The sequence below is a fragment of the Schistocerca nitens genome, chromosome 8, assembly GCF_023898315.1.
Source record: "Schistocerca nitens isolate TAMUIC-IGC-003100 chromosome 8, iqSchNite1.1, whole genome shotgun sequence".
NCBI classification, from domain to species: domain Eukaryota; kingdom Metazoa; phylum Arthropoda; class Insecta; order Orthoptera; family Acrididae; genus Schistocerca; species Schistocerca nitens.
In genome coordinates this window covers 122,982,033-122,995,775 of record NC_064621.1, presented here as the reverse complement: position 1 = coordinate 122,995,775, position 13,743 = coordinate 122,982,033, and the positions used below count along the sequence as shown (strand labels likewise).

The window sequence follows — 13,743 nt, the reverse complement described above, 5'->3', positions numbered from 1 at the left end:
AAAAAGTTATAATTCCAAATTGTTTGTCTCAGAGTGGGACATCCAATGGTACCACACTCGATCAGCCAAAGCACCTCATGCATAGGTGGTGGGAGGATTGCAGATTACAATTCTACAGCAAAATCTACATATGTTTAGTCTGGAGAATTTTCTTCATTTGCACAGATGGTGCTGTAGTCAGATGAGTAGAAATGGATATTCAATCGTAATTTACGATATGCTACTCAATGGCTCTTGACTACCCAATGGCATGTGGGACCCCACCTCCATGCTGTGACCATAGGACAGGCCAATATTTCATAACGTCTGATTGGAAACCCCATCCACCACACTGTGTTCCTTGAACATATCAAATGGATGACTACTTGACGCGCCATCATGACCATATAGCAAACTATGATGTGTCATAACAGGCAGTACGTATTTCGTGCATACATAGAACATATAGCATCTCTAAACATTACAGTACACACGCAGTATTTATTGCCTGCACACCCACCTGTCATCTGGATAACAGAGGTGCAAGTGGACGATGAATGTTGCAGCCACGCAAGAAGAAATTGAAATGATACTTATTTATGGAGAATGTGGTAGAAATGTTGGGGCTGCTGTTGCCTTGTAGTTTTTCCAGAGAAAGCTCGCTCTTGTTCGTTCTTTTACAAGGTTGTGAATGTCTTTGTCTGATGGGAGCTACAGACCGGCAAAAGGAAACGAAGCAGATGGGTTACAGGGGAAGTAATAAAATAGCTGTACTAGTATCAGTGCACCACAAACCATGGAAAAGCATCCAGCAGTTATACTGCGATTCTGGTATGTCCATAGATAGTCTTGTCACAATACTGCGTCATCATAAATATCATTCATACCATGTGCCACTGCATCAAGAACTCCACGGCAATGATTTGCATAATCAGGCAGTGTTTCATGAATGGGCACATCAACAAATGCAAATGACCCCCCATAATTAACCAAGGTTCTATTTTCCAGTGAGTCTACATTCACAAACCATAGTATTGTTAACTGGCTTTACTGGAATGTAGACAATCCCCACTGGTTATGGCAAGGTGGCCATCGCCGTCCTTGTTCGGTTAATGTATGGTGTGGCTTCATGGGGAACAAACTCATTGCTCCATATTTTATCGACCGCACATTGAATGGTTGGAAATATTGAACATTTTTGGAACAGGAACTACCAGTACTATTGCAGGATGTTGCCCTGGATGTTCAACAGTGCCTGTGGTTTCATCGTGACACTTGTCCAGTGCATTAACCAACTGAAGCATGGGAGGTATTAGACCGTGTTTACACTGGTTGGGGATGAGCAGAGGAGGTCCTATAAATTAGCCCACTAGGTCGCCAGATTTGACATCGCCGGATTTCTTTCTGTGGTCACCGGATTTCTTTCTGTGGGGATATTTAAAAGATAAGGTGTGCCAGGAGGTGCCAACTGGCCGTGAAGACATGGTTAACTGCATTGGAAAGGCCTGTGCTGACATTCCTGCATATGTGCTTCTGTCATTTGTATGATCATTTGAAAAGTGAATCACTAAGTGTATTGAAGTTGGTGGTACTACATTTGAACACTTGTTCTAATTGGAAGAGTAGAGTAGCATTTGCGATGAGCCGTAGTCACAGTGGCGCGTCGAGTAGTCCCCTGTTTGATATGTTGGAGGAATACAATATCGCAATGGGAGTTTCCAATTAGAAATAATGAAACACTGGCCTATCCTACCCTCATAGCATGTAGGTGCGGACCCACGTGCTATTGGATATTTAAGGGCCGTGGAATAGCGTGTCATGAATTACAATCATGTACCCATTTCTATTCCTCTGATTACAGTGCCATCTGTGGTGAAACGAAGAAAATGCTTCCGACAAAACACATGCAGATTTTGCTGTAGAATTATAATTTGCAATAAAAACAGGGGTTCCCAGTGAAGATTTCAAAGCTGCCTCTGCCCTCCTCCCCACCACCCACGCATGAGATGAGGTGGGGGGGGTCGAGTGTGTTGTCATTGGATGTACTCCTCTGAGACAGACAAATTGGAATTATAACTTTTTTTGAACTGATGTGTAGTTTTCGAGACATTCATTGTCTTCAGTTAAAATGAACACCGTGTATGCACGATGTGTACAAACTAAAGTTGTATGGAAATTAAGAACAATAATGTAGCTATTAGTAGGAGAGCAATAATAGTTAGTGAGGTGGCTTCAGCTTGCTATTTATTATTTAAGTTGTAACCTAGCCTGTTTGGTCTTTGAACTTACTGTCTTTTTAATCACTATTAACCAAACTTGTCTTTATTTATTTATGTGATGACCCTAATGACCCAGTAGTTCAACTGCACAGAACTCACAAGCGATCAGCAAATTTTTACTTCTTGCTTTGTCATTCGTGTTTTGCGCAATCATTTGAGAACTGTACACATATGTGAAGAACTCCTGAAAAACACTGCCAATAATTTTCTGTATGCCCCTGCATACTTGTGTTCGTAGTAGCTGTATTGTCAGCTTATAACTTCTGTGTGCCAGAGAAGCAGGCAGAGCTATAATAAACCCCTACCACCTGCTCCCACCTACAGTTCTTTTTAAAATTATTTTATTCATAACACCAGTGGTGAAGCACCATGATGGTGGATTCAGTTAATTAAAGAAATAAACCAGTGAGTCACTTTTTTGCACAGTAGTTCAGATGCTGCAGCTTTTAGGACACTAAGAATGTAACCAAGTTTAACCATATGAAGAAGAGCAAAATCTTGAAAGTCGTCTTGGGAAAGTACATCTAAACTTGTTGATGTTTGTTGTACTCCTTCAGTTAATGTGATAAGAAAAATGGAGCAGATTGCAAATGCTTTTGTATTCAACTATTATTTTTTTCTTTTTTTTAGCTATACTGACACACATTCGAGCAGACAGATTTAATGTTCCAGAGAAGAAGTCATTGTTCAAAGAAGCAAACAAGCATCTAAAACTGTTAGATGCTATGAAGAAAGAATTCAGAGTAAGCTCTATCGTCTGTAGTTGTCAAAACATTTTTAGTTGTTTCAGTTTTGTGTTGGGCAGAGGTGGAGGTAGATTTTACCCATCATATAAAATATTGCTTTAGGGAAGTGAGGATTGACAGCTTTTGAACATTTTTAAAAAATTGTGATGTGGCACAATAGCTATACATCACGCCATAAAAACCACCAATTTCAGTTAAACAACTGACCTTGCTCAGGTATTTAAAATAAATAAAGGAGAAGAAGAAGAGAGAGAGAGAGAGAGAGAGAGAGAGAGAGAGAGAGAGAGAAACAGTTAGTTACCAGTCATGCAGACAGTCTTCATTATTTGCATCTGTATAAACATTATACATTAAAGGCATCAAAACTACATAAAATCCAGGAAAGTACCTGATCTATACACGAAGAAATATGTTAACAAGGTGAAATGCAGAGCCAGACTGGAGTATTGTATCTCCAGCTGAAAATATCAGTTTAGTCAGCCTGTTAACATCCATATTAATAAACAGCTAACACAGTTCGTGGTGTATGACCCCAGATGCACATTGTGTGACTAACAGCTACCAGGGGCAACAAAAATTTCATTTTCAATATTTTTTATAATTATTTACCAAATTTAAAATGCCGACATAATCTACTCATTAAGGCGTATAATCTTCCACTAAATGCTTAACATAGTTAGACAAGTATTACAGTTAGAAACTACATATGAAACATTTTCTTGCTCACATCCTTCACAGAATGATGAGACAAAAAAAGTTTATCACTTACTACACTTTCGCTGTTTGTCCAATAAAAGTGCTGCATCAAGCGTGGCATTGTAATTTGTTTCTTTAGTATTTACTCTATTTGCTACACATTTTGCTGGTAGTACCAACAGATTTTTAAGTGTAATATCAAAGCTTGTCTTTACTTTTTCTTGCTTACATGCTTAACGTCAAAGATTTAACACATTAAACCATTGGTAAAGTAATCAGAACTTTGAAGCTCTTTTATACATAGGAGTTCGATCCGTTAGAGAATTGTGGTTTCACTGGTGCTGCCTCCTGTACAAGTCAGATACTTTGCTGCATTCTGTAGTTTAGAAGCACTTAAAATTTATCTAGATACAAATATTCCAGACTAAATATGTCTCGTGTATTCTTTCTTTCTTTCTTTCTTTTAAATGCCTGAGGATGGTATATTGTTTGACTGAGATTGGTGATTTTTATGGAATTACGTACAGCTGTTGTGGCAGATCAAGTTTATTTTAATTTTTTAATTTTTTCAGCATCACATAAAATAGTCTCTCTTGGTATGTGAACCATTATTGGCAGTTTTTTCCCTCCTCAGAGTATAGAGCCAACTAAGTATCCTCAGTGGTATGACATGTCAAGATCCTTGTACAAATGCAGATATGTGATGTTGATACAACTGGGAAAGTCCTGCAGAATGTAAATAATTTAGGAGTAAAGGTAACTACTCATTGAATAGTAGAGGCTTAGAATTATTGGCAGGCATGTAAACGATACTGAATCCAGCACACAGCCAACACATGGTGTTGCCATTTCTGGCGAGTGTCATGATTTGAGACTAGCTGGGCTTGCTGAAGAAACCAATGACATTTGTATCAGATTATATTATAAAAGGCAATGTCTTGGTCACTTACTACTTTATTGAAATTGATAACTGGCTTTTGCTTTTCAGCTGTCGTCATATCTAAAAATTACAGCAGCAGCAGTAGGCATGTAGTCAGTAATTATAAGATCTGATGGTGACTGAAAAGCTACCGGTTATCAGAAGTAGCATGAAACATTGACTTTTATAATACATTGTTGCCTTTACTCCTAAGTGATTTTAATATGGAATATGCGTAACCAGTTCTCTATTCTGTGCCATATATTCTGAATTTATAAGTACCTCTTTTCTGAGTTCACAGATTATTACACATGTCAGTATTGTGTACAACAGTAGATTGCTCTCATTATTATTATTATTATTATTATTATTATTATTATTATTATTAAGTTTCCTTGGAGTTCAAATTGCTGACTTTTGCAAATGTTATAAGTAATGCTACTGCAGTACTTTTACTTTTAAATAGGCGCTACACTAACCATGAATATATCTTACACATATTGCATGACACTGCATCGTATTTAAACTGTGTATAACACAAGCGCTCTTGTACTCGTATAACTTGTAAGAATGTTAGGCTTCCACTTTAAAGTCTTTGAATCAATACATTCATTTTTCTATAAAATTTTAATTTAGCGTCCCCTTAAACGTCAAAATCAGTTAAATTTTACCATATTTGTTCAATCGTGTACATTGGTGCATTCATTTCCTCCAGTTTGTTAATACATAAAAATTAAGTATGTATAAATAATATGTTGTTAAATTGTGTTCTGGGAAAACTCCTTGTGGCAAGATTTTCTGTGATATACTCGTGTATAAGTCTTGTTGCCTTACTTATAATCGAAATATTCTGTTTAAGTGAACATATGTAGCACAGACTCATAATTAAACAATGGAAAGTCCGCTGTGGTGTAACAGTAATATGGGAAGGACAGATTGCTATTTAGCAAAGAGAGGAGGGCATTGAGAGACAGACAGTCAGAATCAAAAATAATACTAAAAATGTTACAGGCTTTAGACAAAGTCCTTTTACAGAAGCAGAACACTCGCACAAGAACAACCCGGACACACAAAGCCACTGTTATCTATTTGATTCTCAACAGTCTTCACTGTTTCATGTATCAAGGTTACCCATTCATCTTCTGCTGTATTCCTTTCCCTGTTTCAGCCAATCGTTGCCTAATGCTCCATTTCTTTAAGTTTGTGATATATTTGACATTTGTTTATATACGTTTCATCAAATATATGCAGTGAATTAGGTTTTTACAATGATTTCTACCTTATTTTGTAAGATTCTATGTTTGGGAATAGTAACTTTGTTTTTCTGTTTACGTGTGAAACTATACCAAAGATGTTTGCCAAAAATAGACCAGTCCCCGGAATTTAGCAAGAAACTTATCAAGATATTTTTGTACCATATGATGAAAATACTTTCTAAAGATCTTCGACAACCTTCTCAGTATTTTGTACAATTGTAACATTTGTACCTCTGATTTTCTCTTCAGTACTGCCCTGTTTAAGCACGTTATTAGTATGTTTCCCTTGAAAAGTACCGTGTGGTAAACTGGAATTCACGACATGCTCTACATAAGAGACGTGGCCACTATTTAAGTAATGACAGATGTGATGATGTGACTTAAACTGTTTAACCCTGTAAGTATTTATGTATATTTAGCAATTCCGTAGAAAACAATTTCTAACATTTCCAGTATATTATGTGGATAGAATCCGTGAGATGGTCTGTGACTGAAAGCGATCAATATTTAGATTTTAAATAAAAACGCGGATGATGGTCAAATATGCCGAGAATTTAGGTCCTTATCGAGTTACAAAAGTTAAAACTGATGATACCTGCGATGTGTGCTGAGAAGGTGATAACCATGAGGGTCGCAGGACTTGCAACATCATGTGCTGAATTTATGCAATCTGGCCAAATGGCTAATCATCATCTGAGTCAGATGATTGTCAGATGACTGAAGGTGGGATTCAGATGAGAGGTTTAGGGGTTCCTTGCTGATGAGACTGGTGGCACACTAGAGAATCTGAATACTGGAGAGTAGTTTTACGTGTAAATGGAGAGTAGTTTTACGTGTAAATGGAGAAACCATATTCACAGAAAAAACATGAGTTTCGTGACTGTATTAGAAAAGGATAGTTGTTACTCACCATAAAGTGGAGATGCTGGTCCCACAGATAGGCACAGCAAAAAGACTGTCAGAAAATGGGCTTTTGGCCAACAAGGCTTTCGTTGAAGATAGCGCGCGCGCGCGCGCGCGCGCGCACACACACACACACACACACACACACAGTTTCTAGCTGCTGAGGCTTCGGCAGCCAGAGATTGCAGTTTTGTGTGTGTGTGTGTGTGTGTGTTGTATCTCTGACAAAGGTCTTGTGTCCTCAGGGTCTTTTGCGACAGCATAGATATCTTGTTGGGTGGCCGAAAGCTCATTTTCTGACAGTCTATTTGTTGTGCCGATCTGTGACTCAGCATCTCCACTATATGCTGAGTAGCAATTATCTTTTTTTAATATTGTTACATTCCATCTCGGATTTTCCATTGTTGAATTTGTTGATTAATTTCTTTTGACAGTTCAGCACTAAAGTTTGTAACTAGGAGATTAATAAATAGTTCTTTACAAAAGGCTGAACTGTTTCTCCTACAACATCAAGAAAATTGTCAAGGTTTGTAGAGATTGGGATCTTAGAAATATATAGTAATTTTGGTCATTTGCCATGCATAACCGTCTCTGAATCTGCAGCTCGCTATCAGTACTCAAAAACCATCTTTTTGGCATGTTTCTTGACCACCATTAAAGATTCTTGAAAAGAGGAAGATGGTATTCCGATATAAATGCATAAAGAACATACTGTTAAAATTTGAAAAATTTACAATGGTTGGTTAGTTAAATATCTGCTACTGACTGAAAATTTGTGATAAATGCTTTTCTTGCGTTTTCTCAGGAATTGCCCATGAACTAAACGGTGCTTCTGTAAGAACTTTAACACTCACCATAGACTGCATCTAATGCAAAAACAATCAGTTGATTTGCTCCATTTGCCTATGCTGAAGGAAGTGTGTAATATTCAAACTTTGACATCATAGTGCAGGACAGTTACAATAAGTTGATCCTTCTCTTGGGTATTCAAGCAGTCCCCAGCCCAAGAGCTGTCCAGAACACGTTACCCTATCATAGAATCTGAGGTGCGAGCCCCAGAAGAATTCTGTTCTTTTGCATAACAGTTTTGAACATATTGGCATTGCATGCTTATCGATACAAGGCTTACTGCATTCATTTTTGGCACAGTTACAAAAATGTTGTCCCGTAATACTGCTGTTAATAAGGACTTAGATGTTCCTTTTAACCACCTCTTAGTAAACACAATGGACATGCAAACCAACTCAGATGAATATTTATTCTTCAGTTTGCATATTACATACATAACACATAAATGCATACATAATATGTACTTCTTGCTCATTGACCTCAATTCAAAATCAGCACATTGTGTAAATTGATCGGGCATGGAGACACATCTGTCTCTGACATAACTTGACTGGTCAGTAGGTGAAATAAAATATTTATTACAAATACTACTTACAGCATTTTGGTTTTTCATTATGTGAGCTGCATGTGTAATTCTTAATAATTGTATCTTCATGTTGGCAGTCTTACAGTAATTGTCATTTAATTCCCAGGATGCAGTCTGCTTTGTTTCTTTGCTCTTTGTATGTTTCCTAAGTTCTGTTCTAAAGGCTTTCTTAGCTTGTTCATATTTTTCCTTAACATTCTGCAGAGGAGCTGCTTTATAAATGTGTTTCATGTAATTTATATTCTGTCTACTCTAATGAGCGTGTGGGGGAAACCAGTCTACCATTATTTCCAGCTCAGCAATGTTTTAATACCCTCTATATTTCCCAGAGAAAGCTGCAGTAATGATAATGATAATGTCTCAAAAGTGCCAAAAGGATCTCATTCAATTTACTGTCAGATGCTTTCATGTGGTAAACAGTATTCTGTTTCTCCTCGGGTAGCTTAATTTTAAAGGTGTTAATTTTGACATATGGTGAGAAATCAAGGCATCAGCAGAATTCTGGCAGCTGAGATGAGGTTTGTCTGTAGCGTGGTTGGAAAGACATGGAGGTGATGTGAAAATCTAAAAACGGGTTAAAGTTGTAAGATTTTAAGACAAAATAACTGCACAGTAGCTGAGATAGTTTGCAATGTATGATACACACGGATGCCCAGAGTAATGTAAGATTTAAAACTCAGAGATAAAAGAGCAAGAAGACGTCCAAGAATTTGGTGAAATCTGACGTCGGGCAGAGAGAACATATTTGGGGCAACATTGAAGAGGGACAGTGTGGCCAGTCTCGAAAAGCAAATGCCATTGCGTAAATGAGAGCAAGATTTCACAGGGCCAGCAATTGCATCAACACCTTTCTGAATAATAAACGGATTTACTGTAGCGAAGACTGACCATATTCAGTACGTGAAACCATGACAAACCGTGGCGCAGCTGGGAGTGTCTTTGAATTGTTAGCCTCATTCCATTTATGTTTCGTAGCCACTGACTGTGAATATGATTGGCTCATTGCGAGAAAATCCCCCCATGATTGCAGTGTGGTGAGGTATTCAGAGGGACAGTAGGACTTGGACCCGGACCCGCACCTGCCTCACCTGTAAGTGCTTGAAGGTCGGCCATCATGTGCACACCCCTGTCACCGCCTTCCCAGACATCATACATTGCTTTACCAACATTCATGTGGACCCCGTCAGCCCTCTACCTTCCTCTGACTGCAGCTGCTACCACCTCACTGCAGTGGATAGGTTCACCTGCTGGCCGGAGGAAACACCAATACTCAATGTCACCACCTCCATAGCAGCCACCGCGTCCGTGTCCACATGGACCTCTTATTTTGGCTCTCTGCACCACATCATTAAAGTACTTCAGATGCCAGGTTACGTCTGCCCTTTTTCGCACACTAACAGATCTCTGCGTCACTGACATCCATCTGACATTGAGCTACCATCCGGTTGCCAACGACGTGGTGAAATGGTTGCCAACGACGTGGTGAAATGGTTGCCAACGACGTGGTGAAATGGTTGCCAACGACGTGGTGAAATGGTTGCCAACGACGTGGTGAAATGGTTGCCAACGACGTGGTGAAATGGTTGCCAACGACGTGGTGAAATGGTTGCCAACGAAGTGGTGAAATGGTTGCCAACGACGTGGTGAAATGGTTGCCAACGACGTGGTGAAATGGTTGCCAACGACGTGGTGAAATGGTTGCCAACGACTTGGTGAAATGGTTGCCAACGACTTGGTGAAATGGTTGCCAACGACGTGGTGAAATGGTTGCCAACGATGTGGTGAAATGGTTGCCAACGATGTGGTGAAATGGTTGCCAACGATGTGGTGAAATGGTTGCCAACGATATGGTGAAATGGGTCCACCGTACCCGGACGGCTGCTCTCATCTGCTAGAGCAAGAGGTTGACTGCTGCCCTGCCCCTTGTACTCCTCGGCCTCCACATTACTCAGAAGACCAACCTTGAGATGTCTGCCGACGCCTTGGTTTACTGCCAGCTTCTCACTGTCCTTGGCAACTTCCTGGAGCCCGTCCACTTGCCCATTGATGACATCATCTTGCAGGACTGCGTGGCTTGTATGCGACTCACCCCACCCCACCGCCACAGTAAACACACCAATTACAAAATACAATGTGCTACTAAAACGTTACGGCTAGTGTATACAATGCTAGGGTCAGCGTAAGTACTGGCCAGAGCTGTTCCTAGCAGTAGGTAAACATTCTCACATGTTGTCTGACGAAGTAGTTCTGTGTTTATTTGGAAAGCCAGTATTGTTTATATTTGCTGGCGATGTTTCTCTTTACACTCCTGGAAGGAGGTCGGCAGCCTATTTTGTGTGTCGGTTGTGTGGGCCCTCTAATTAATAAGGGGCCACTACGACATTACTCCCCCTGGGAAAAAAAAATGCAGAGCACCACAAACGTCCATATTAGTAGGGGCATCCATGTCAACGTCCATGAGCTCGTGGCCGGCAGAGGCGGGAGGCGGCGACGTGGCACTGGCAGCTGGCAGCAGAGACAGCGGCTGAGGCAGAGACAGAAGGAGACGGCGGCAGAGGCAGAGACAGAAGCGAAGGCTCCGCCACAGGGCGGATGGCGATAGACACTGGCAGCTTCCCCGGGGCATCGTGGTTAACGAGATGAGGGCAGAGCTGGTTGGGATGCCAGCAGACGACAGAACTGTCGGCTCGCCGGAGAGATGCCATCGCTCAGCCGCAGAGTTTGGTGATGACCGCAGGTGCCCAATGTGCCCTTGGATGAGAGAAGATCTGTGCCCAGACCTCCTGGCCGATGCAAAAGGAGTGCACCGGCATGCAGTGAGAGGGTGAGAAGCCTCGGGAAGCAGGACAGATAAGGGAGAGCGGAATCGTTGACCGTGAAGTATCTCCACTGCCCTTGGCGGTGTGGTACGTCACCAAAAAGAAAGAAGCACGGCTTCCTCCAGTGGGTGACAGCAAATCAGCTTATCGAGCTGGATCTTGAACATCTGCACAAAACGTTCTGCCCTGGCCGTTTGACACAGGTTGTAAAGGGCCAGTCTGGACGAGGAAAATTCCATTGGCAATACAGAATTGCTTAAACTCGGTCGAAGTAAACTGTGGACCGTTATCCACAACAGTCATTTTGGGGAGTCTCTTGACAGCAAAGAGACACTGGAGAATTTTGATAGTCTCAGCAGAAGTGGTGTTCATCATGTGGGAGACATAATGGTATCCTGGCCCAGAGTCGATCAGTATGAGCCATTGGGAATCATGAAACAGTCCTGCGAAATCGAAATGGAGACGTTCCCATGTAGCAGCTGCAGCTGGCCACGAAAAATACTGGCACGGGGACGCTGCCTGACTGTTTGGCACATGGTGCAGGCTGACATGGGCAATGTCTTCATCCAAACCACTCCAATAAATGTGTTGGCGGGTCTGCTGTTTGGTGAGGACAATGCCCCGATGGCCAGCGTGGAGGAGGTCGAGGACATGGCTTCGCTACACATGCAGTATGACCACCTGGCGAACATCGGAATCACTACGCCACTGCAGAAAAAAAGACTGTGCCAATGATCTTGAAAATGCTGAATCTGCGCATCACTGTCGCTACGGCGGCTGGTCGGCCAACCCACAGCAATTTGGCGATGGAGAGCTTGCAGTGTCTGATCCTGAGCGGTTGCCCGCTGGACTGCGTCCAGGTCCGGTTCCACATGGAAACAAACTAAGGGGAAGACGTCAAACTCACAATCCGCCCGGCAGGCAGCTGGAACAGAAAATTGGCATTCGCATGCTTTTCAGAGGTGCAATAGACAATATCAAAGTCAGACATTGCCAGGAAGAGCGCCCAATGCTGGAGGCAGTGTGCCATCCGGGTGGGCACTGCACCCTCCAGGTGTAACAAAGAAACCAAAGGCTTGTGGTCAGTCTGCAGAGTGAAATGACGACCGTACACAAAATCGTAGAATTTCCAAAGATTCCTTTTCAATTTGACTATATTTGGTTTGAGCGTCAGTCAGTTTCAAAAGCCACCTGCCTCTAAACACTGTCGGACCACATGCGAGAGGACCACACCCAGGCCATAGTCAGAGGCATTGGCAGCGACAATGAGGGGTAGGGAAGGATCATAAGCAGCCAGACAAGGAGGGTGGGAGAGAGCAAACTTGAGGCGTGTGAAAGCCAGCTCACACGCCGTGTCCCATAACCCGGTCAGTGGCGCCAAAATCTTGGCGTGGGTTATAAAATGCCGATAATAGTTGATTTGAACAAGGACAGATTGTAGTTGCTTCACGTTGGTGGGAAGAGGCAGGTACTGAATCACCTCAACATACTCCTGAGAGGCGTGTAGGCCATGGGCATCAATCATGAACCCAAGATAACTGATCTCTCGCACAAAAAAATCATGCTTTTCCCTCCAGCAATGCAGGTTAGCCTCGGAAAAAACGTGAAACAGCCGATCCAGCTTGTCCGCGAGGTCCACCATGGATGAGCCACCGATGATGACATCGTCCAGATAATTGGGTACAACAGGCACCTGGCTTGTGAGGTGTTCCAAATAACATTGGAAAATGGTGGGAGCACTGGCAATGCCAAATGGGAGGCAGTTGTACCAGAAAAGGCCACATGGGATATTGATGACTAAGATCTGCTGCAATTCCTCGTCCAACAGCAGCTGCAAATAAACATCACGCATATCAATTTTGGTGAAAACAGTCGAGCCCAAAAAACGTGAGTATGTCATCCACCGATGGACAAGATATGTATCAATGATGGACTGAGAATTGACCGTGACCTTAAAATTGCCACAGATGCGTAAAGCACCGTTCGGCTTCTTAACTATCACGATAGGTGTCGCCCAGCGACTGTGCACAATGGGAGAAAGGATACCTTTGTCTTGTAAGCAGCGAAGTTCCACTTGCAACCTGTCTCGGAGAGCAAAGTGCGGGCCTTAAAAAAATGAGGAACAGCAGAGGGAAGAAGCTGAACATGCGTAGTGAAATCCTTCAGCCCTGGTGTAGAGGATGAGAACAACATTTCGTATTTGCTGAGCAACGGGGCAAGGAGGGTATACGATGAGGGAATCGACACCGCCTGTACCACGTCCTGCACTGATAAACCCAGATGACCAAATATGTCCTCACCCAGAAAGTTGGTAGTGCCGGGGGACACGACCACCAAAAACTGAGCAGTGAAGGAATGACCGTTGTAAGAGATTTGTGTGGGAAAAATTCCATTGACTGAAACTGCACAAGGTGCAAGTGTACAGGAATAAAGCCAGCGAGCCCAAGCATTGGGCAGCATCCACAATAGAAACAGATGATGCCATGTCAATTTGGAAGACCACCCAGAATATGCGTGAACTCCAAGGTAAAGAGAAAATGGACACCGGACTGGGGAATAATGGAGAATACTAGGCCATCCAAGGAATGCGAGGCGTCCAGGTCCTGAAGTGACAATTCGTGATGAGCCTTTGCATCCGCAGGAAGCATGGCAACTACACCATGTTTCTGCAAAGCCTGACACACTGCCGCAATATCTTGCTCACCAGTGGG

At 42.1% G+C, this 13,743-nt stretch overlaps 1 protein-coding gene across 1 annotated transcript in view; it reads left to right on the top strand.

Annotated features, from left to right (window-relative positions):
* The window catches only part of LOC126198865 (E3 ubiquitin-protein ligase SHPRH), a 259,483-nt gene that overhangs the window by 201,948 nt on the left and 43,792 nt on the right, over positions 1 to 13,743 (top strand). The window contains exon 17 of the mRNA XM_049935462.1: positions 2,889 to 3,001. Within this exon, the coding sequence (XP_049791419.1) occupies positions 2,889 to 3,001 (113 nt within the window). The remainder of the gene's footprint in view (positions 1 to 2,888; positions 3,002 to 13,743) is intronic.